The sequence below is a fragment of the Peromyscus maniculatus genome, chromosome 4 (genome assembly GCF_049852395.1).
Source record: "Peromyscus maniculatus bairdii isolate BWxNUB_F1_BW_parent chromosome 4, HU_Pman_BW_mat_3.1, whole genome shotgun sequence".
Taxonomy (NCBI): domain Eukaryota; kingdom Metazoa; phylum Chordata; class Mammalia; order Rodentia; family Cricetidae; genus Peromyscus; species Peromyscus maniculatus.
In genome coordinates, this window is record NC_134855.1 from 82,651,572 (window position 1) to 82,676,266 (window position 24,695).

Genomic DNA, 24,695 nt, shown 5'->3' on the forward strand with positions numbered 1-24,695 from the left:
TGTTTATATATGGACTGGACTGTGTGTGTGTGCCTAGTGCCTACGGTGACCAGATGAGGGCAATGGATCCCTTGGAACTAGAGTTATGGATAGTTGTAAGGTGCCATGTGGGTGCTGGGAACCAACCAAACCCAGGTCCCATGGAAAAGCTCTGCTACTGCTCTGCGGGGCATTTACCCACCACCCCCACAGTTCCCCAGCATGCTCTTGAGTGCGAGCAGCAGGAAATATTAGATAGAAGGATTTAGAGTGTGGAGATAAACAGATAGAAAATACAGGATAACCTCGAGAGGGCCTGGAACCTATTCCAACAGGCCCTGACTGTCTCTGCCCTAGGGTATTTACAGAGTCTCCAAAGGTGGAGCAAAAGACCCCCCCCCAGCACAGCCAAGTGCAGACCATCACGGACACCTGCACCCAGGCCCACAGTCCTAATCATCCTGTCTAGGCAGACCTGCTGGGTAAAGCCACAAGGAACCTGAAAATGGGCTCCCACAGTGCTCTTAACTGCTGAGCCACCTCTCCAGCCCTATATTGTGATATTCATAGGCACATTTATATTTATATAAAATTGATGCATATTTATATAGATATTTTGCTAAACAGAGGGCAATACCCTATATTGCACATGGCATTGCCTTCATTTGTTCTGACTGCATACAAGATCCCATGCTGTAGGAAAACACAGAGAACCAGGAGCCTCTCAAGGTTATGTTTTGAGTACATATGTCATAAACATTTCCACTCAATGAAAATTAACTACATCATTCTTATGTCTCATTACAAGGGCTTGCAAAACCACACCAACAGTCCTTTGCTGAAGCAGCTGTCGGAACCCTCGGATGCTCAGGATGTGCCACGAGGCTCTCTAGAGGGGACAGGGCAGCCGGCAGTGGTACTGCTGAGAAAACTGGAAGGGAAACCTCCCAAGGCTCCTGCTCAGAGGTAGGGCATCGGCAGAGCGGAGCTTTATTGCTCAATGACATTCGACGTTTTCCTTCAGTTTCATGTAAGATGAATTTCTTGAAGATTGTTGAAATATCTTAAAAGCCCCTTGGCTTTCAATCATAGTAGTTTCAGGGTCACATTTGATGAAGAGAGGTGACATTTATGTGTATTTTGTTGAAGACTGATGTATGTAATCATTTTTGAGGATACTTAGGATGGATTGCAGTTTTAGAATCTCACTGAAACACACAGAAATAACATAATTAAGCAAAGGCAATACTGAGCATCTATCCAATTGTGAAAGTGCCTGCAGGTCTTTGAGAAAAGCAAACACAGGTAATCCCTCTGATTTTTCTACAAGGAGTACATTGTACTTGCATCTGAGGGTACTAGATGGCCTTCTATAGTGACACTTAACACACTAACCATTTCCATGGCTAGAGGGGAAGTGGCATCCATGGTTTGCTAACAACTCCAAATTATTCCTGGTTGGAAAATGGAAACTATTTTTCATATTCTCCTCACTTGCCCTCATACTAACATTTATTATAACTATTGTTTTACTGGTTGATGTTCACTTTATAAGCTGCAATTTAAATCTATACTTGCTTGAAATGACTGTCCAGTCACATGATCTTAAAGAAGTAACACCATTCTTACACACATTGATTTAGTTTAATGGCACCCTAACTTTAATTCAGCAATCCAGATAGAAGTGTCATTTGTATTAGAAAGAAAAAGAACAATTGACAACTTTGTAAAGCTGGGGGCTATTTTACATTCTTAAATTATATAACCCATCTCGAGTGACTCTGTCTTTAACTGATGATTTCTTATTTGAATAATGAGATTCACAAAAAACCACCAAGTTTCCTGTCTTACTCTCCTACAGTGTGAGGGGTTCCTGGATGGCATCAGAGCTTGGGTTCCAGGACATTTCCTCTCTAGCACTTAGTTTTTAAACCTTCCCAAGTTTCTCAACTCTGTGATGCTCTGTGGTGTGAGTGCAGGCTGCAGTCACATGGCCTGGCCACTCTCCACAGCATGTTTGGTGCCATTCTTGTGTCACTGTGGTGAGAGTCCCTTGGGAGCAGTCTTCAGTGTTTTCATCTAAAAGGGGGACTCTGGCAATACCAGGACACTTGGGGGTGTGTTGACATTGTCCTGTGAAGCTACCATTGGCTTGTCTTCCTAGACTCACACAGCCACATCTACTGGATCTTTCCTGGCAGAGCATTTGGATTTTATCATCTTGGGCTTTAGTTCTTGTCCTGGACTCTGGAAGAATAGATTGCTTCTGTTTTCAGGTTCCTGTCACCCCTACAGGATTTCTTTTTTTCTTCCATGATAATCCCTGCCCTTGTGGTCATTTACTCACTCTCCATGTTTTCTTCCTCCCCAGGCTGGAAATATTTTTCTCTGAAGGTACAGGGCCTCCACAGGTTAGAGACTGGCCGTCTCCACTGTGTTGTTGTTGTTGTTTTGAATTCCCTGAGATAATACAATCTAATAACTGAATGTTGGAGAAAGGAGCATAGTAACAGAAAGAGTGTCACCCCATCCTCCCTGGCCACAAAACATAATGTTAGCTAATATGCTATATACTAGAATTGTTAAATTTGATGTGGTGATTTTAAATGTCTAGGAAATCAGTAACACTCACTAAATGGCAGTTCTGAAAATGTTCTGAAGACAAATAAGGTACAAAAGGATTTTAAGCAAGTATTAAACCATGGTCCCTGCTCATCCATTGTCACAGTGCGAGTCTCCTATGGTCACTCAGGCCCCAAATATTTCAAAAGAAATTCCAGAAATAACAATTCACAACTTTTATTGGACTATGTTGTTCTATTTATTGATTGTTATTAATTTAATTTCCTATTATGACTAATTTATAAATTAAACTTTAACATTGGTACAATGTGTATGTACATGTGTCAGTGTAGAAAACACATTGATATATAGAGTTTAGCTTTAAGGATTTGTGTGTGTGTGTGTGTGTGTGTGTGTGTGTGTGTGTGTGTGTGTGTGTATGCATGAGCACATGAGAATGATACCTGCAGAGACCTGAGGAGGGCATTGATTCCTTTGGAGCTGGAGTTACAGGCAGTAGTGAGTTGCCCAATATGGGTACGAGAAGTTGAACTTGAGTCCTGGGAGAGCCAAACAAGCCCTTAGATGCTGACTGTCTCTCCAACCTCAGAGTTTAATTCTATATACTTTCTGGAACTCTTATATTTAGACTTGTGGATTTTGTCACGCTCTTGTCATAGCCGTCATTCTGGATCTCAGCCCTTCAGATGAGGTTAGCATTTGAACTGGGTATCTTGAAATGGGGACTGTTGAGTAAGGTAGAGGAATTTGGAAAGGGAATAATGAAAGGGGTAGTTTTCCACGAAGACTAAATAAGAGGCAGAAAACATTAAAGGACCAAATCCCAGACTTCCTGTTGCATCCAACCTTGTAGTTCTGTAGTCTAGAGGCCCTGATTTGCCTAATCTTGAAGCAAATCATTTTCAAAGTGTTTTCCTAGTCATGTGACTATAACTTGTCATAGATAATTTATGTTTTAGTGGTTCAGCTTTGTACATATTAATTTGATGAAAAGAAACTAATAGCTGCTGTTTGGTGGATGCTTACCATGCAACCACTGCTTTTTTCCATATTTATTCTTATAAATCAAGAAAGATTGATTCGCTTACTGTTCTCATAACTTGATGATATTACTACTTTCAAAATCAATGAAGGTACAGAAACAAATTCAAAGTATCTACATAATGCAGTTTTGAGGCATATTTATAGTATTTCTATTATAGAAGGGTAGGATTCAAACACAGAACTGTGTGGGTCTCTAGACAGCCCTTGTCCTTGCCACCTTTATTTATTTACTCCATACCAATATGCCTGTTACTTTTTAAAAAGTAGGTCAAACTATTGCCATTTTGTTTTGTCTGTTCTTTTTAATTTTATTCTTAAACAAAACTCACATGCTCCCCCACCCCACAGTGCCACACAATCTAAAACAATAACCAAGAACTATGTCCTCCCTCCTACAAAGTCATTTCAAATAATTCGTATTTCCAATACTCAGGGAGATGTCTGACTGTTGATCCTTTTTTTTCCATTGTGACAGGAGGAAAAGTCTTTTTCTCATTGAAAATGAGAGTTCTCTTGTTGTAAGAGGTCCTAATGCAGGATACTAGTTTATGGAGGATATATTTTCTTGTTTGCTCTGGTGACTGACACTTTAGCAAAATATTTTTGTATTGTATACACATTTGATTCCAAGTTTAATCCAAAATAAAATAAACGTCCTTGTCAGCTTAAAGTATCTGGAATGTGTTTGTTTACATTTGTTTGGCCAGAGGACCCCCTTAACAGTGTTTAGATTGAATAAGAGGTGGAGAAAGAGTGGGGCAGCCAACAAAGCATGCTGACCCAGCTTGTCACCCAGTGACCTGTGAGAGGAGAATAATGAACTGTGAGGAGCTGTCAACTTAACTGTTTCTGACAGTGTGCCTTTGGGCACATCTGTGTTAGTGGCATTGGAAGGGCCTTTGTTCTTTTCCCACTAGTGACTCTGTGAGCAGTGAGGTCTCTGCTACTGTACTCAGAGCAGCCCCTTCCTTCCCAGGGAAGCGAGCAGCTGCCATGGACTGCACTGACATCTCTCTTCATGACTCAAGTTGGCATGCACTTCATTCTTGGAAGAGACCAGACATTTAAAAGTACTTTGATGATTTTTCATTAAAAGTGTACTTTAATGTCTCACTAACAAAAGGAGTGAGTTATAAAATATGTCTCGTGTCGTTCTGATTTTACTGATGAAAGTAAAATAGACAGGCAGTTGTTACTGGGCTTTAAAATTTTATTTGTAACATTTTCCCCAAGATTTAAGACTCAAACACCATATTTAAATAAATATAAAATAGGTAATAATCAACGTGGGTTATGAAAAGCATTTCCACTATAGACAGTTTGTGCATACTTTGCTGGGAAGAATATTTAGGCTAAAATACAAGGTCTGCTCTAATTTTTGTTTCACATTTTCCACTGACAATTTAAAAAATAAATAACACAATAGTCTCATTTGAAAGTTAATCTAGATCTTACAATTATTACAATCATTAGGAAAGGCAATTTACCAAGAAACAGGTGTTTCTGATCCCCAAAGAATAGCCAGTGTTTCCATCACAATAAAGATGGCCCATTTTGAATGAAGAACATCATACTTAAGAGATTTGTTTAAATTAGAATCAAAACTGCATTTATAAACTAGAGTTTCTGAGTCAGTTTTAGAGCCTTGTTTACATTTTTACAATTGCTATAAAGTCCATGCTCTCACCACAATGAAGTCTGGCTAGGATTGGCATGGAGTAGACAGTGAGCATTTGGTGCTCAGTTGATTGGATTTGTCATTCCAAGAGAATATGAATCCCAGAATATTGCATTGGTCAATTTTTAAAAAGCCTTTTCTTCCCCCTGACAAAATAAAAAGAAATGAAGCTTGAAAGAAATGACATGCTTTTTTATTTTTTCTATATTCAAAGTTCTTTCTGTAGCACACCTGAGATGCACCAACTAAAGGAGCTATTATAGTCTCTTGCTTTTCAAAGAAAGATAAATTAATAGTAATGAGAAGTTCTCTAAGCAGACAAATGATGATCATGTCTATATAATTACAAATTGTAAAAAACCCACATATTTAAAAACTGAAAGAATCATATTATGATTTCCTTGAGCATTCAGCAGCTTATGATTTATTAGCCTATTAAGTCACTTGTGTGGTTTACCATATATTCGATGATAATCTGTAACCATATTATTTGCTTTGAACTATCCTCCTGTTTTCTTCAGTAAACATCAACACAAATTCTCATAGAGCTAATGAATAAACAGGTCAGTTTTGGTACTCATCAGAATCTGCTTTTGAAAGAAAGTAGATTGTTCAAATTCTCACAGATTCATTCATCTAAAATGCTTACCAATAATGATAAACTTAAATAAATTGATTATGATGCCACTGTATCTAACAGTGATTTCTAGAAGTAAAGTCCAATATTAGATCACTCTAGTTCAGAAGTGCTCACCTATAAAAGGTTGCCTTTAGCCCTTTTGTGATTTATACAAGAAAAATTCAGAATGTGGGTTTCTATTCTAGAGATGTGAAGTCATACAACTGTTTCCTGACTAGAAATCCAAATGCTTTGATATTGGCTGAATTCAATGCCTGTTTGGAGTTTAGTATTTTGATTTGGGAGGGTGTGTGTGGCTCCACACCTACATGTGCACATATGAGGCAGAAAGGTCAGTGCCAGCTGTCCTCTTCTATCTTGTCCACCTTACCTTGAGACAAGGTCTGTCACAAGCTGGAGCTCATTGATTCAACTGGAATGTCAGGCCTGTGAGTCTCAAGGATCTTCCTCTCCATGTCCTGCTTTATGTGGGTTCTGGGGATCCAAATTCATTTCTTCATAATGAGACCTCTTCCCAGCTCTGAGTTTTAGTAAACTTTTCTAATGAATTCCCATATGCCCTCTGTGAATTAAAATTAAGAGTATGAGTAATATAATTTCACTATTTCCTTGAAACAAAGTAAAAAAAATCAGGCATTCAAACTATCAGATGTGTGTACATTGATATGCTTCAGTTCTGAAATTATCAAAGATTTTCAAGTCTATAGTCTAAGATTAACTTGCATCCTCATTTCAGACATGAATTACCAAAACCTCCAACTAGTTTGATTAATTTCTGTTTTTCAAAATGTAGTCTTCATCTTTCAGTTCCATTTAGTGTTGTCCTTAGGATTGTTTAACGGTTGAATGGGAAGCACTGCTTTTATCTTCTTGAATTTTTAGCTCCCAATGAACGTGTATAGGTGTTTAGGGGATATCTCAGTGTGTGAAGTGCTTACGAGCACAGGGACCTGACTTAGATTCCCAGAGCTCACATAAAATCCAGGGGAAATGGCATATGCCAAGAATACAAGTGCTGGGTGGGGAGCAGAGGCCAGAGGATCCCAGGGATTTACAGTCAGTCACTCTAGACAAAATGGTGACTTTCAGGTTCAGTGGGAGACCTGGATTAGCTGTGTAGCTCAAGCTGGCCTTAGCTCTAAATCTGCCTTTGAGTGCTTGGATTCCAGGTGCACACCACCATGCTGACACTCAAATACTGTGAAATGTAATCACACACATCCCAGGGGAACTAAAAATACATTTTGAGTGGTACTTTATAGTATACCGATATTCAGCCCCTGTTCAGTAAGATCATTCTTTAAAGGCAGAAATGTTTGCAGTTGCTTTAGATCTGGCACTTAATAGTAACACTAACACATGTAAGGATCGTCGCCAGCTGGGGGAACATTCTGCTTATAAAGGGACGTGGGTGAGTACAGTATACTCACTCAGCCAATCTTTGTATCCTAAAGTCACCTGTGCCATACATCAGAGCAATCAGGAGAGAGAATCATACTTACAGGTTCTTGGAATTGGGAGAGGCCTCTCTGGGACCTTTTTCTTCTTGAGATTCTATTTATCACGCTGCTTCAATCTGGCAAAAAGCTTCTTTAGAGAGTTTCTTAGTTTAGACTCTACTGCAGAATACCTGGCAATCACCAGGCAGAAAGAAAGAACTTGTAGAGTATACCTGCCTACACAACACAACACAACACCACACACACACACACACACACACACACACACACACCACAGCAACCACACTACAACACATATCTAGGCAGCCACCAAAGAACAATGTGCAGATTGGCTCCAAGCCAGATGTGCTCCCCTGGAGTTGAAAATGGAGATGGATTTAGCTTCACTAGAATCACGGTGTGTGATATCCTAGAGAGATGTGACAAAATATCTACTCACTCCAGACAGGACATCTGTGACAGACAACAGTAAGGAACCACTGAAGCCCAACTTGGTTAATCAATGAATTTATTTCAGCTACTAAGGAGAGTATAGATGAGGGGTTACTCACAGAGACAGAAATGACTCAAAGGCAGCTTTATTACAAAAGGCTGCCAAAGCATGGGTGATGGTTCATGAAAACCAGAAACTATGACTCATGTCATAGCCTATAGCTCATTAGGTTGGAGAGTGTTTCTTCCAGGCAGTTTAACTTGTCTGAGAGTATCTCTCAGTAGTCCTCATATAAAACCTTGGTAGGAGGAGCCTAGTGCATCTGGTCAGTTTCAGGGTCTTCCTGAAGCTTTTGAGTTGTTTACTTCCTGAATTTTTAAAGAACTTCCCTCCATGATGGTATGTTTTATCTTAGAGGAAATTGTTACCTAACAGACATGCCTGAGAGAGGGTTGAGAGAGGGTTGGTTCTCAGGAATATCCAGAGGTTGCCCCACAAACAGATATACCCACAGCAGTGTCTTTACCATATCAAAAAGACTTTGATGGATGTGTTTGATATCTACATGTTGTGTACAAATATTCCAGTTCACCAGAATGAAGTAGTTGTAGTGAGGTGAAAGAAATTTGAGTAGATTTTTAGTGATGTTCAAACTATGCCTTGTAGCAGGATTGTGGACTCAGAGTTTTGAAGCTAAAACATGAAGGAATGAAAGGCTTTCCAGTTCCCAAGAAAAATTGCATAGGTTTTCCTTTATTTAATTTTTCAGAAACACATTTCAAGGACAACCTTGACCCCTGACATACCTGACAGGACCTGCTTATTCTGAAATGTGGTATAAGAAGATAAGGTGCTTTGCAGTTCAGCACAAAATTGTGTTTGTGGTTATTTTAATTGTGTATATTAATATTTCACAATTTTCTGTTTTACAACATATAAACATGTTTTCAGACCTTTTAGTTTCACCACCTCTCAAAGTATAATAAATAATTCAAAGTCTGATAAATTTAGATGATTTGTCCAAGGTTGATTAAGAATCTCGAGTTTGTATCTCATTCTATTATTTCCTCATCTGCCATGCTTAATATTAGAATATTGCTGACAAGTGTTCCTCATCAGGAGTCCTTGGGGCTAGAAATTATAAACTTCAGACCTGGAAAAAGGGAGATTTGAACTGTTTGCATATGTACAAGCTCTCTTAAGAAAGAACCCAAGGTCAAACATAGAGCTCATTTATGGTTCATATGTATACCTTAGACATCCAATATTTTGGCATAAATATATTTTGATTGTGACATATCACTTCAGGTCAGTTGTAAATTTTCCACCATGTTGGCACTCAAAAATTTTCAATTTCAGATTTTCACATTATAAATGCTCAACTTGTGTCATTTTAATTTTATTTTACATTGCTTAAGGGAAGAGGGGTGTATGCAGAGAATTAGAAATGGACCAGGATGTAGTTACTATTGTGAAAGGTGAGATTTGTGAGAACAAAGTATGTCTGTGGCTTTTGCTTAAAATGAATAATTGAAAAGGGAATTTGGTAGCAAATGTGGGAATGAGGTTTAGTTTTTCTGAGTTCTGTTTTATATGACAGACAAACATAAAGTTTCATTGTTCTAGTGCTTTGGCATCATAGTGAGTCTTCATGAATGTCATCTAGAGGCATAAGATGAAGTAGCCAAGAGCCACACCACACAGGTACAAATGCGGTCTCTGGGCAGGTCTGCAAAGTGATTCCTCAGATGGCAGTTGTGAGGATGAAATGAAATAATCCATGACGTCAGCTGATAACAGAATTTAGATGTGAGGGCACAGGCTGGGGAGCAAAATTGCCCTGGGTTCAAATTCTATGTGCCCTCAGCCTAGTGGCTTAGGGCCCTCAGTTTCCCCTTATTCATTTGTAAATTATTAATAATAACAGCACCAAACTTCAGGACTAAACGAATCAGTGTTTACTAGGTGTTTGGGATGGTGCTGGCATGAAGACAGTACAATGGAAATGCTTGTTAAGTGAGTGGGTGCTTAAGAACAGTCCTTAGCACACAGAAAACACAGTGGGATATGGAGTAGTCCCTGCCATGCTCTATCAGTTTGGTTAACTTCCCTCAGAGCACTTATCACTGTCTAAAATATTCTGTTTATTTATCTGTTATATCCCATTTGTCTGCCTCTTGAGAACATAAGCAGTGTGAGGGCAAAGAAGATATCCAGACTTTTTCACCTCTGCAGGGTGCGCTCAGAACCTGAAACATTGCCTAACACAAACATTAAAACTTAATGCACACTGTTGAATGAACTAGTGATCAAAACCAACAATATAAGTATCAATCCCCCTGAATCTGAGATGTAATTCTTTTATTTTCAATGTGATGTTCCTACCTGATAGTACCTCCAGATATTAAGTCTTCATTGCTCATTAATCCTTGAATTTTAAGGGAAAAGTTTACATCCTCATCAAATATCCTTGGTTAGCTATGCTAACTTGACATTCATGAAATGTGCCAGACTACATATCTATTATGCTATAAATACTTTGAGCCAAGTATAATTGAGGTCTTTTCTCCATATCCACATGAATGGATGACACTTTACATTACTTCCAGTGTGGTGGGTTTAAAGCTGAACCCCAGAGGGAGTGGCACCATTAGGAGATGTGTTGGAGCAGGTGTGGCTTTGTTGGAGGAAATGTGTCACTGTGGAGATGAGATTTGAGGTCTCCTTTCTTCAAGCTACACCCAGTGTCTCAGTTTACTTCCTGTTGCCTGTGTAAGATGTAGAACTCTCAGCTCCTTCTCCAGCAGCATGTCTGCCTACAGGCCATCATGTCCCATCATGATGATAACGAACAGAATCTCTGAACTGTAAACCACCCAATTAAATGTTTTCCTTTATAAGAGTTACTGTGGTTGCTGTCTCTCTTCACAGCAATTGAAACCCTAACTAAGACACACAGAAAAGTAGTAATTTCATGATGATATTGATTTAGGTTTTTAGCTCACAGCTATTTCCTGATGTAGTTTGACCTCCAGGATGAAACAGGGTATAGGACATTTTCTCGTATGTTCATCATTTTTACTGCTTTTTTTTTTTTTTTTGGAAGAGTTCTAATTGAAAAAAATCAACTATGAGATTAGCTTATGTGTCAGTATCAGGACTTCTTAGTGATTCATTTTAATGATTTAAAACATAAGCAGAAATTTGTTCATACTAAACTACCCTTTGTTTTTCAACAGAACATTTGTGTTCTTTTATCTCTAGCAGTAAGAATCACAGTTGGAATTAGCAGCTCATATAAATTCTGAAAATTTGCCAGGTGGTGGTGGTTCATGCCTTTAATCCCAGCACTCATGAGGCAGAGGCAGGTGGATCTCTGTGAATTCAAGGCCAGCCTGGTCTACAGAGAGAGTTCCAGGACAGGCTCCAAAGTGACACAGAGAAACGCTGTCTTGAAACAACAACAACAACAAAATCTGAAAATTTATAAATTTCTTCTCTATATCAGTTCAGTGCAAGGCATTTCCTGTATATGCTCATATTTAATCTCGTTTTTAAATTTTCTGAAGTAACTACTGTTTTGGCCATTTCTCACAGTGAACACTGGTGTTTAGTGAATGTCAGTGAATTGACAAATGTTCCAGTATCACCCAGTAACTGAGAAAGCTTCCCCTGGTCATGAAGGTGACTGAGTGGGATGACTTTGTAACTTTGGAAATATGCAACATTCCATATTTATCTTTCTTGTTGCATCTTTTCTGAAAACACAGGACTCTGTTGTGTCTGCTCTTGGTGTCCTTCATTTAAAAATTTTCAGGTTTAGCCTTTTTTTTGCATAATCATACCTCCATCTGCAAGCAGAAACATTATTACCAATCCAATTTGCAAATGCTATAGTTTAACCTTTCTTTATTTGCTCTCATACACTAAACTTTTCTCTGTGTGTATTCAGGCTTTGAGGTTAGTTTCAATAATTGTAGCCCTGTTTTTACTGCCTGCCTTACACGATTGCACTAATTTATTCCTTGTGCTAAGAATACTAACTTAAGATATGTTTGTCAAACAGCTACCATAAGACATATGTGACTTTTCACCCTGACAAGGTTAATTCCCAGCCAAAGCAAGTTGAGTAGAAAAGGGTTTATTGGACTCCTGCTTTGAGGAAATGCAGTCCATTGTGGCCAGTAAGGAACAGCTTCAAGGGCATGGTGTAGCTGTTCACATTGCGTCCACAGCCAGAAGGCAGAGAGAGATGAATGCTGGTGCTCCCTTTGGTTCTCTTTTTATTCAGACCAAGACCACAGCCGATGGGACAGTTCCACCCACATTCAGGTTTAAGCCCTTCCTTAGCCACTCTTAGAAACTCCCAAAAGGCACATCAGAGATGTGTCTCCCACTGCTTCCAAATCCTGCAGAGGTGGCAATGAAGGTTAACCACACAGATGGCATTTGAGTGCTTAATAGTAGCACAAAACAACTGGTTATTCATTTAATAGAACAGTAGTCTGTCTGACCCTGTAAATACTCTGTGGCATAATCCACATTCTTTTGTGAATATCTTACACTTTCTTGGACATTTCCCTTATGTTTTGTTGTTCCTCGAGGCTTTTACTTTTCACTAGCTACACATCTAGAACTCTCTTTTTCCTTGTTTCTGTAAAAGTACTAAGTTTCATTATGATTATATGTGTAGGTGTGTTATGTCAGGACTCCACTTTGCATTTTTATTACCATATGAGTTTAGTTATCAATATTCTCCATAATTTAAAAATTAGGTAACTGAGAGAAGCAGAACTGTCCCCTGAATTTTCCTTTGTTTTCATTTCAAATTCTAAAATTCAAAACAAAACAAAATAAATATTTCTCTAATGTGTGAAGTTTGACAAAACCATGAACCATAGCTCAGAATGACCCTGTAATACACACTGCTTATTATGTAATATGGATTTAATGAAGACTGAATAAATTAAATACTAATTTTAAAATAATTTTTATCATATAACTTTGTTTCCACACTGAGTACTATAATCTTGATTAGATATCAATATATGAAATTAAAACTTCCAAACATTTGATATTATAACATGAAAGGTATTTCTTTTAAAGTTCCACTTTTTTCATTTTTAGCTGCTAAACTTTCCTTTTTCTCTTTCTTCACAAATACCTCCTTTAGGTATAGCCAAAGCTAGTGTTTCCAACAACAGAATTGCTCTCCAGGAGAACTGACCTGCTGTTAGGCATAGGATTTGAGTCAAATTCACTATTTGGGTCTTCAGCCATACTCCATGCCAAGAACACTATTATCCATGGAGACTCATTGACACAGAAGACAGTGAGCTTGCCGAGAGGCCAGGAAGCAAAATAGGTCAAACAAAATAATTTTTTGGATAACGTCCTCTTCCAAAAATCTATTATAAAATCTAAAGTTGACCTCAGGTGTATTTTACTTGTCAATTGACCCAGAGAATTGGGTTCTCATGTTTGGGACATCACATTACAAACTAATTATTTTAATTCTGACTCTCCTTAAACCTTGTTCTATTTTTTCAAAGATTTGGTAGGAATTATTGACCATGAGACCATGCAGAAATAGTTAAAATTAAAGGAAAGAACACCCCCCTTCACACACACACACGCTTAATTTTTGTGTGTGATGTTTTTATTTGTTTCCAAATTTTTTATAATAAAGTAAAAAGCAAAATTCCCATATAATAATAATAATGATGATGATAATGATAATGTACACACATATATGATATGGTAATCAATATAAAACACTGATGGTGCTAAAAAGAATGAAAAATTTAAAAATCCTCTTCAGGTGTTTATATTCCCAGTCTGATGTATATATTTACTTCCTTAAGAGAATTTTCTGTTCTCTGTTGTTCTGAAAATCATTTCAATTTACCTCCTCACTGCAAATCTTCTCCACCAATGGAGTAGCTCAGCTGTCATGCCTCATCAGAGAAGTGACTGTGACTAAACAGGAACTCACAACTGATCTGAGTGCATTGAATAAGTGTCACTGTCATGCTCCCTCACAAATGGGTCATCTGAACTACCCTTTTCCAAGGCTCAGGCACCATCATAGCAGAAGGGACAAAGTCTGTAAGATCCGGAAGCTGGAGAGGACTGGTGTGAAACAGTGTCTTTTGGATATGCCAGGATGGCTGCCTTCATGAGCCCACAGTGGTTGTCTATATAAGGGCCCCCCAAATCAAGCCCATCAACATACTAGCATGGAATGGGAAGGAGTTCATGAACTCTCACCCATAACTGAGGAGCTATGGGGAATTGATGGCTTCCTGGGGAAGGAGAGTCCATTTTCTTTAAGGTTGTGTCCACTAGGAGGTTAACCATGCTCCAGTGGCTGGCCCCACAAACCTGAGAACTCGGCAGCACAAACTGGGAAAAGGTGGGGAAGTGGGGGCAGATCTAGGAGGAGTCATGAGAGGAGTGGGAGGCAAACATGATCAAAATACATTATATGATGTTGTCAAAGAATTTATAAAGTATTATATTAAAAAATGAACAAATGAAGCCAAATCCTCATCTGAATAGGCTATGAAACCCTGAACTGTAGGATATGCCTAGCAACTGGGAAGATAGACATCAGATTTAAAGACGGTCTTGATAAGAACTATGCAGATGCAAGCTAATCTCCTTCATTAGTCAGAGCCTGCTAGTAGCAGACAGGGGGCAAACAAACAAAGTTAAGTTGATAATGAGCGGGACCTGCCTGGTAAATTCTGGAAGCATCATAGAGATAAGACACTTTAGAAAGTCTCCTGAGAAAAGCAGGCTTTGGAAAACCAGTGGGCTCTCTCCTGCCTACCAGCAATAGGCCCCCCCTGTGCACAATTACTTGCCGATCAGATAATGCTACCACAAAACTGGAGGCACTCTGGAAAGTAAAAACACAACACAGAGAACTAACAGAGCAGGCTTAAAACCTGGGGCTTTGTCAGTGTTCTTTAGAGCCTCAAGTTTCAGGATGCTGGGAAGAGTCGAGGGTTGCGGTTAAGCAAGTGGCCCTCCCTTACAGCAACTAGGTTCTGTGCTGAGTTCTTCTCAAATCACTGCAGTGTAATGGTTGGGATGCAGTGCCCTGCTAGGGCTGCTGTGGTCCTAATGCTGGCTCCCTGTTTATCAAGCTGTGGCTTGGACAAGTAACTAATCTCTCTGCCTTTCTGTCCTGACACCTGTCTAATGGCCATACTTGTCATGATATTAATACCAACACAAGTTACTGCCAGCCACATGATTAGCACCTAATATATAGCTAGTAGAACAGAATTCTGCTAAAATGTAAAAGCAAAACACAAACCCTTGGGACTATTATTTTGGAGATAGTTATAAAAACTAAGAATGGAAGTGCATGGTAGCCATGCCTGGTGCTCTACACCTATAATCCCAGCATTTGGAAGGCAGTTGATTACCAAGTTCAAAACAATCATGGGATAAAATTCCAGGGCATTCTGAGTTGTATAACAAATCCTCATCCCAGGAAACCAAACCAGCCACACCCAACCAAGTTTAAATAAGTCTAAGGGTTAAGGAGTGAAACCTTACAGGGACCTCTCCCCTACTTTTTTGTTATGTTTGTTTGAAATGATTCTGCCCTGTGCTGTTTTAAACAACACATACTGATTTTATTTTGTATCTCTTTTTTTTTAGTAGATATTCACAATGCATATGTGTTGTGAATTATGTTTTGAACGTTCTTTTTCAAGTTTAAGTCAGGAAACAGGTGGGGAACACACTCTTATAGAATTTGCTTTCTCTACTATCTGCCACATAGACAAAGGCAAATCTAGGCCTGGTGATGACTTCTTCATTGATGCCATCTCTCAGGAATGGTCAGAAGAACCAGTGCTTCTCAGCATGAAATGAAGAAAATGAGCAGGTATTTAAGAGCAAACACAAATTAAGGACAAAGAGGGTGTAGCTGGAGATGTCTCCAGTTCCTCCAGGGCCAGCAGCCACTCAGACCCAAGTAAACACACAGAGACTTATATTACTTATAAACTGCATGGCAGGCTTCTTGCTAACTGTTCTTACATCTAAAATTAATCCATTTCTATTAGTCTATAAGTTGCCATATGGCTTGTGGCTTACCAGTACTTTCACATCATGCTTCCTCTGTCTTTGGCTGGCAACTCCTGACTCAGCCTTCCTGTTCCCAGAATTCTCTTCTCAGCTTATCCCACCTATACTATACTTCCTGCATGGCTACTGGCCAATCCACATTTATTTATCAACCAATCAGAGTAACACATTCACAGCATCCCCAGCACAGCCAATAGTTTTTCATCTTCTCCCTGTGCAGAAGAAACAAACATTCAGTGGAAGCATGTTTCTGGGGACCACTTGCCAGCTCCTCTTCAAGGTTCAGGAGATGTAAGCATAGTCTCAAAGGGATGTGCAGCTAGACAGGTGAAATCCTCAGTTTCTGTAGAGAGGAGCCACTATAAGACTGCACAAACTAGAGTTGATTGTGCTAGAAAGGAAGGAATTGCTTTCAAAAGAGCAAACTCCAGACTTGAAAGGTAGATGCTGGAGGATAAAGAGTGAAAGTCCAGCTTCAAATAGCCTGGGCTATGTTAAGACCCAGTCTCAAAAGAAAGGGGAGTGGTGTTAGAATTCCTAGCCACTCCCCCAGCTACATGACCACACATGAGTTGTTCAGTAGCCAGGTGAGATACTTAGTCATCCCAGGGCCTTAATTCCTACATAAACCATGTGCTGTGTGATCATGCAATCTATGCACATGCATGGCGTAGCTACATAAACCCATATGTGCATGTATGGGGGAAACCTATAAAAGCAGGTTTCACCTATTTCTCCCCACTCTTCCTGCATGGTCATTCCATAGGCCTATGCACACCCCTTCTATTCCCTTCCCTTAATAAACTCTTATAGTGGGTTTCATTGTGCCTCATGGTTTCTCTCACATGGTAAACAGCTCTGCTTAATAAATGACAGTGGCGATAGTGAACAGAAGACACAGGAACCAACCTGAAGAAAGTGCCAAAACAATTTGAGCAAAGAATCAATAAAATTCATAAATATTCAATAGATTATACTGACATAAATATATACATGAGTGAATAAATGCAAATTCCAGCTACAGGTGTAGAAGGAGTGAGTAAAACAGGAAAGTCTCTATCAGAAGAGTGGAATGGAATGAAATGGCAGCAGCTGTGAAGGCGAGGTCCACTGATGCAGCCGACAGTGGTCGGGAAAACACTCTTTCACCAAAGTATTTATTTCCCCAAAGAGGACACAGTCTTATAGTGGGGAAAAAAATAAAACAAAAACGCCACTGGGCAGACAGCATCTTAAACAAGTGGTGAAGTTCCCGTGAGCAGGAAGACCACTGGTCACTATGATTGGCCGTCTACAAATGGGCAGAGAAGGAGGGCACACATCTATGTGGTATTCTTCCCCAAACTCACACCTCAACCTAGATTACATGAAGGCATCAAATACATACAAATTGAGGAATTCTGCTGATTTGTTTCCATCAAAGTATTGAGGTCACGAAAGAGAAAAGGAGAAAACGAAAAACCTAGGGGAGGCAGAGGAACTGCTGTCACTGTGCAACTTGTTAGCCTGGCTTTGGTCTTGGAAGAGGAAAGAAAAGCATGAGGAAGAAAAGCTGCTGGACTCCAAAGTCAGCGGTTCAGCAGGAGGTACTGCACTGGGCTGTGATCCTAGCACTGTGCTGAGCATTGCAGTGTTTCTGTGAGATATCACAGAAGGAAAACTGAGTCAAGGATGCGCGGGAACTCCAGACTGCTCTACACACTTCTCTAAGAACCTGGAAGGAGAGTGTTAAAATAAGACAGGTTTTTCTATTTCCGAGGTTACCTAGATATGATGCTGAAACACAGCAAACACAGAAACTTCACTCTATCCAGATAGCTGGACCCTTAAGCCCTTTCAGAAATACATTATTCAAATCACTCCTTCCTGAGCGATGCCAGGCAATTCGCCCAGTGGGTGTGCGTATAAAATGTACACTGTATATGTACATGACAGTTGGGCAGGGAGTTGTTCTTGTTTTTTTTTTTTTATTGCATAAAGCGGTCATTAAAAACACAAATGTGTGTATTTCTTTAGAAACAAAGTCTCATGCTGTATCTTAGGCTGGACTGGAATTCATAATGTATTGTGAGTTGGCCTCATGCTTATGGCAATCCTCCTGCCTCAGCCCCCCTTGTGTTGTAATTAGAGACAGGCATGCACCACCATACCCAATCAGAATGTATTTTATAAGGGTATATTTGAAGCCTTCCAGATAATTAATGGCTATTCCCGACTGAAAATAGAATTTCTCACCATATGAATGTGGAGCAGATGTTAAGTGACATGAAGACAGAATAAAATAACCATGTATTACACAGAATGTGTGTATATAGATATTTATATATTCACTCCTCCCAACACCTCCACCAGGCCATTGTCTCGAATTCCCTTTTGACAGAGGTTTAAGTTCTACATCTCTCCACTTGGAAGAGATCTCTTCGGCCAGCTTTGTAGAGAGGGCAATTTCTGTTCCTGTAATTATCAGACAACATACAATCTTGTGCATAACACTGTTGCTGCAGTCAGCTCATTTACCCCCTGTGCCCTGGAGACAGAGGGAGCTGCCCCTCCCCAAACAGCTGGGATGGAATTGCTAAGAGGGCTGTCGTCTGTCAGTTTGATGAGGAGTGGAGGCCGCCCACCTCGGCCAGGTGTGTCTTCTTTTGCGGGGATTAGAGGAGGGGTGGGGGCCGGTACCTTTTAAAATAGAAGATCCACCTAATTGCAGGAATTGATTAGCTAAGAGTAATGTAATCACCTTGGAGGCAATTTGAGTTGATTTCCTTCTCATATAAGCTCTTTAATCCCACTTTATTAAGCTAATTAAAATTTAAAGAAAAGAAAAGAAAGTCATCCCCGTAATTTCACATCACCCAGGAAAGGAATTACACCAACTCATTTAATCCATTGGTTTCACGCCTGTTCTTTGTTAGCTCACTTAGACCTCCAGGCCTTACTTCTCTGCACTACCTCAATGTTTTTGCTACACAACTTCTCATTCCTCCCTCTGAGGCGCATGCATTATAGCAGCTTGTGATTTTGTTTCTTGATTAAAAAATTATGGATTCCTTCCAAAACATTCTAAGGTCTAACAGGTTGACTATAAAAATACCAGGGAACCCAGTAACTCTACAAGACATGAGATGATGAATTAAAGTGAAGATATGCCACCTCATGTAATATTTATGCTTAAAATATTGACAGAAACTAATTGTTGTAGACTAAATCCTTTTAAATATGTATTTCGGAGTCATTCATCTTTGGTGGTATTTTGGAGTAGTGCATCCTCAAACCTGCCCCATATGAACTCTGTGGGTCTCTCAGTTTTGGGATCGCCATATAAATGGCAGGGGATGGACATGGCAAACTAAGTTTCATATGGATTTGGCTTCCCATGCCAGGGTCTAGGCACAAAGGATGTTGAACTGAGGAAGCCTCACTCCATCATGAGTCTTCCAGAACTGAATTTGTATTCAGTGTTATCGTTGTCAGTTGCTTGTCCCCCTTGGAAGAACAGCCTCGACACAATGGCAAGCATGGAAAGGATGGCTCAGGGCATCTGTGGAATGAGGTCCCTAGTTCATTTTGTCTATAACAACTTAAAAAAAGAAGAACATATTGGCTGTGGAGCTAAAGGTCCACACTGTGAGTTTCATAATCTTCCTAGGGTGAGGATGTTAGTTTAACCAAGATTGAGATTAAATGTTAGAAGACTCTAACCAGAATTATGATGGCTCATGAGATCAATTTGAAGCACTGTTTTGTAGGCTCAAATGTGGCCTCTGGATCTCACTGTAGTATCTGGGAAGAAGATAATATGTGTAGAGGTTTGTGCTCTGAATTTTTTTCCTTTTCCACAGAACAGTGTAAGTGACTGTAGCAGGAATACCTTCAGCATTTTGACTTCGAAATTATTGGATGGACAGCATAACATCTCTAAAAATTCTATTCATTACATTTTCCCAAAAAGTAGATGTGTAAAATTAGTTCATTAATCCTTAATTAAGCACATAAATGCCTCTGTGATGTTGGATATTTTACCAATGTCAAGTTAGTAGATTTTGAAAAATGATTTTTCAAAGCATAGTGTTATGGACTTGAGAAATCAGTAATGACAATCAAGTTTTAAGTACTTATCCTTTTGAAAGAAGACATTAGTTATTTGCTATTTGCAAATTCCTCTTAGAGTTCCAAAATTACTGTAGTTTTTTTAGCTCCTACAGTCCTATATACACTTTTGAAAACGAATTCTTACTGGTCATAATTCCAAGTTTTCCTTTAAATGAAGAACAATCCACATACCTTCTATACTTGTGAGACTGACTTAAAGATAAATGAATCAGAAAATAATTCATTAGAAATTCCAACATGTAACATTAACACCTTCTTAGAAGGTGTGTAACCTTTGCTCACACCCTGAGGGGCAATGGGTGTTATAATTTTGTTTTACTTAGATAAAAACTCAGATGAAACAAAACAAAACAAAACAAACCACTAGGTATAAATGTGGCTTGCCCTGTTTTTTAGTCTCAGAAGGGGGGAATTCCCAGATTGGTTATTTTTTTCTCTCTCCCTAGAAACACGCAGCCCTCTATCCTATGGTCATCCATGTCCAGTAATGAGTTAGTCCTCAAATACCAATAAGGTGATATGGGCCTGATGGAAGTTAAATGTCCCTAAATCCTATGAATTGATCTGCAGGAGTCGCTTTCTGCTCGAATGGAGGCTTCACCCAGGCAGACATCCGCAGTCTCTGAGGTCAGGGTGACAGAGAGGGAGTGGGCTCGGCAGAGCACATGCACTCCCTTCCTGACAGTGTCTACGCAGGCAGAGGGAAGTGAAGCGAGCATGCCATGCTCAGTGGCATTTCCCAGCGCAGCTCAGCTGGAGGCCTAGGCTTATTGCATCAGTGGCAGATACTGGCCGAAAAGGAAATACATAATTTTGTCAAAGTAGTAGATCATACTCTACCGATGTTCCCTCCCCCCTTCCTAGTCCTCACCCCCCCACACACTAATAGCTCTAATAGATACAGGCTTTCTGCATATTTCAGTCACAGCAGTATTTCTAATGCATGTGTGAAAGGGGCCTTAATTTATGTCTACCAACTGTGTGGTGCCCTTCTTTTGGGTAATGTCATCGTCCTAATGGTGTTTCTATTATACTCAAAGGTAGCAAATGAGGCTTATTGCAAGAAGGTAATTGATTTTCACTGAGTGAAAATGTAAATAGCCATAAGAAATCCTATGAAAGATAAGCAGTTCAAAATTGTCAGAAAAAAAAGATGACTTGTATACATAACATTGGTCCAAGCATATAAAAATGTTTTTTTTTTATTTTCAAGTCCATACCCACAATAACTGTATTTCACATCATTTTATTTCAAATTGAAGTAGAATTGGAGAATTTTGATGATTTTGCTTTTAGCAGTTTAACTGTGTGCATTATGAAAATTACCATCCTATGGGGAAGGGGGCTTCCTTTGTCAGCGTGACGCTGAATAGAAGCCATGTAAATAAAATTCCTATTGTGGATGTGTAAAGAGACAGGATTTTTTTTCCTTGAGTCTTTCTCTAGCAAGAAAAATAAAACATCAGATTTGAAAAGGCAAATCTTAAAATACATAAGCCAATCTTTTGCTGAAAGTTAACATAAATGGCAGTTCCATATTTGAAAAAAAAGCAAACAACAAAATGTGTATTATTATACTAAGTACCGGGAAGAATTGTGAAACTTAAGGACTAGATTCGATGTGGATTCAATTGGGACCAACATGTTCTCAGCAAGTGATACAATTCTGAAAGTTTGTCTGAGACTTGAGATCATTGAGAGTATCTGATACAAATGGCTTGCTAAAATTAAGGCAATTTAAAAATGTATATAGTAAAGAGCTCATAACATTAGATTTGTTTCTTCGGCCCATGGAATGGAGCCCTCTGCACACTGGTAGCCACAGTTGCTGCTACCTGCAGCATCTACTATGCTGAGGCTGAGCTACCTCCCACGGGAGCAACCACTAAGCATGAGAATATCATTTTAGAGACGGAAGTCCTTTCTCTGCTCAAGTTTTTCTACTTGTATTAAGAAATACATTTTCAATTCCCTCTATCCCATTTTAAAAATTATTTAAAACACTTATTTCTAGGATCATAAAATTTATAATGAGAACAACTTTGAATTGTTGCCTTAGAAGGTCACGGTTTCAAAAGGTAACTTGCTTGAACCTTTGAGTTGGCTGAGGGAGAGACCCACTGAATCTTACTCCTGCAGACTGCTAGGAAGTGGAACAGAGGACTCCAAATCCCTCCTCACTGAAAGCAGTTTAGGGGTAGAGATTCTTTCCTTTTAGTAATGTCAGATGTGAAATCTGTAAAGCCTACCTTATCCTGCGCAAGGTAGCAATTGGCTGGAGGCAAGCCCAGCTTAGCTCAGTCAGAGCAAAACAAGAGCATGCTTCTTACTGTAGGTGCAAATTTACACCATAGAAACAAGCAAAATACACTCTAATTTTACTTAGTCTCCAGCCAAGCTCTTCGGTTACTATAGCCTGAGGTTCAGAAGGACAGGACCACCTAGAGATGTAGAGATCACTAACCCTGTCCAGAGCCATGTGTACAAATTCCATTGAGTCAAAACCCCATGCTCAAGATAAGTATTCCAACTTTCTGGTGGAAAGAAAACCTTGTATTGTAGCTAGGGTTTTTCTCTCCAGCTCCCACCAAGCCCCGGCAGTCCCATAGCCCACTTATAAAATAAACATACAGACGCTTATATTATTTAAACTGCTTGGCCATTAGCTCAGGCCTACCATTGTCTAGCTCTTACTCTTATACTCAGCCCATTTCTGTTAATATATATGTCGCCATGTGTTCCCTGGCTTTACCTTCTGTCTTTACATGATGCTCCCTGGATGGCAGGCTGGCGTCTCCTCCTCTCCACCTTCCTGTTCTCTCAATTCTCCTCTCTGCTAGTCCTGCCTATACTTCCTACCTGGCTACTGGCCAATCAGTGTTTTATTTATCAATCAGTCACCTACAGTATTGTATGTGTACTTCGTCAGAAAGAAAAAATTATCAAATAGATACATGGCTGTGTGACCTTGCAGTTTCTCTGTTCCAAATTTGCTAGTTCATTAAAAAGCCTGGTCTTTCTTATGTTCTCTGAGTCTACCCTAGATTTACCATGCTGTGAGCAAACAATAAAAACAAGACTGGTTTAAAGGGTACTAAATAACTACTACATTTCACCTATGAAGCGATGTGAAGCAGTCAGTCTCTACATGGTGTGTTTGCTAGGGAAGGTGTAATGAGAATTGTAACTGGCAACCACCATGACAGACATTTCGAGATGATACATGTGCTTGTTGCTCAGGATCTTCAAATCATTGAGAAGGAGACAAATGAGGTAAAACTGGGCCACCAGGAAAAGTGTTCAGGCTGCATACAAAGATGTCTGTATTATTAAAACATCTGTGGTGTTATGTGTTCACACTAAGAACATTTTTTGAGAAGGCTTTGATGACTACAAGTCCCATTAATGGGTGTTATCTGTGCTAAAAACAGATAGCTATATTAAATGTCATTTACAGTTCTCAAAATCTGAGACTGTGAATATTTTATTTCACAAACTATATAATATTACATTATAGATCATTGTAGTAATTCCCTGCTTTGGATTATAAAAAATAAATAAACAATGATGTCTCCCAGATATATCTGTTCAAAACTCAAGGGTAATAATGGGTGCAATTTTCTTTAAGACTGGGATACAATATCAGTGGCAGTATGAAGCAAGGGTTCCACCTGAATCCTGGAAACTTTAGTTCAGGTGCATTGTGGGCATATAAAACTTGAGTTCAGAAGCTCTTAATAAGTCATGCCATTTTGTCATTTGACATTAATTTCCAACCCAGCATGCTTTAGCAAAGACTAGAATTAGTTCCACTGATTGCAGGTAATCTGTGTTCTACCATCTACAAGAATCTTTTATGGAAACTGAGTCAAGAGAGGCTTTAACTTTCCTTAGCATGTGTTAGGCTATGGAATACATCAGTCTAGACAATCAAGTGTCCTGATTATATCCATGATTATGGCTCCTCTGAATCACCGTTTTTTCATGCTGCTCTTATTTATAACTCCTCACTTTCTTTCCTTCAACAAGTGTTCTCTCTCCCAGGCCAAGGAAGTAGATACTAACACGTGGGAAACAACGGAAATCATTTCTCTTATGACAGCAGTTAACCACTAACTACACCAGAAAAAGAGTTTCATAGGGATTTGGCTCATACCTCAACCTTTGTGCCCTTAAAACCCAGTATAGACCTGTGTGTTTTTCAAATTTGGAGACAGAATATTTATCTACATCTTCAGCTTGTTACTTAAGTTCAGAACAAAACAGTCCATGACGGATAAAACCCAATTCATAAAGTATACAAATGATGTAGTGAGCATTCATGAAAAATAACTCCATGTCGATGGGAAACTTAGGAAGTGTGTAACCAAGGGTAGTTTGACACAGACAGATCCAAACAATAGTTAAATATTTAGTGCCATATTACTACAGACAAAATTCAAGGGGACTTTTCCTAAATAGATTTATTGTGCTTTAAGTATTGAACATAATAAAAATTGCAGTAAGTGAATCAAGAAACTTCCTAAATGTAACTTTTTCTTGAGTAATTTTTCTCCTTTCAACAAAGGGTTAAAATCTCCTAATTTTGTGAAAACTTCAGCATTTAACTTGAAGATAATCTTCCTTTTACATCGAAACCTTCCGTAATGGTAATTT

At 39.2% G+C, this 24,695-nt stretch overlaps 1 protein-coding gene across 10 annotated transcripts in view; it reads left to right on the forward strand.

Annotated features, from left to right (window-relative positions):
• Positions 1-24,695, forward strand: part of Dcdc1 (doublecortin domain containing 1) — a 404,056-nt gene that overhangs the window by 249,703 nt on the left and 129,658 nt on the right. For all 10 annotated transcript variants that reach the window (XM_076570234.1, XM_076570233.1, XM_042275867.2 and 7 more), the window contains one exon: positions 788-945. In XM_076570234.1, coding sequence (XP_076426349.1) covers positions 788-945 — 158 coding nt within the window. The remainder of the gene's footprint in view (positions 1-787; positions 946-24,695) is intronic.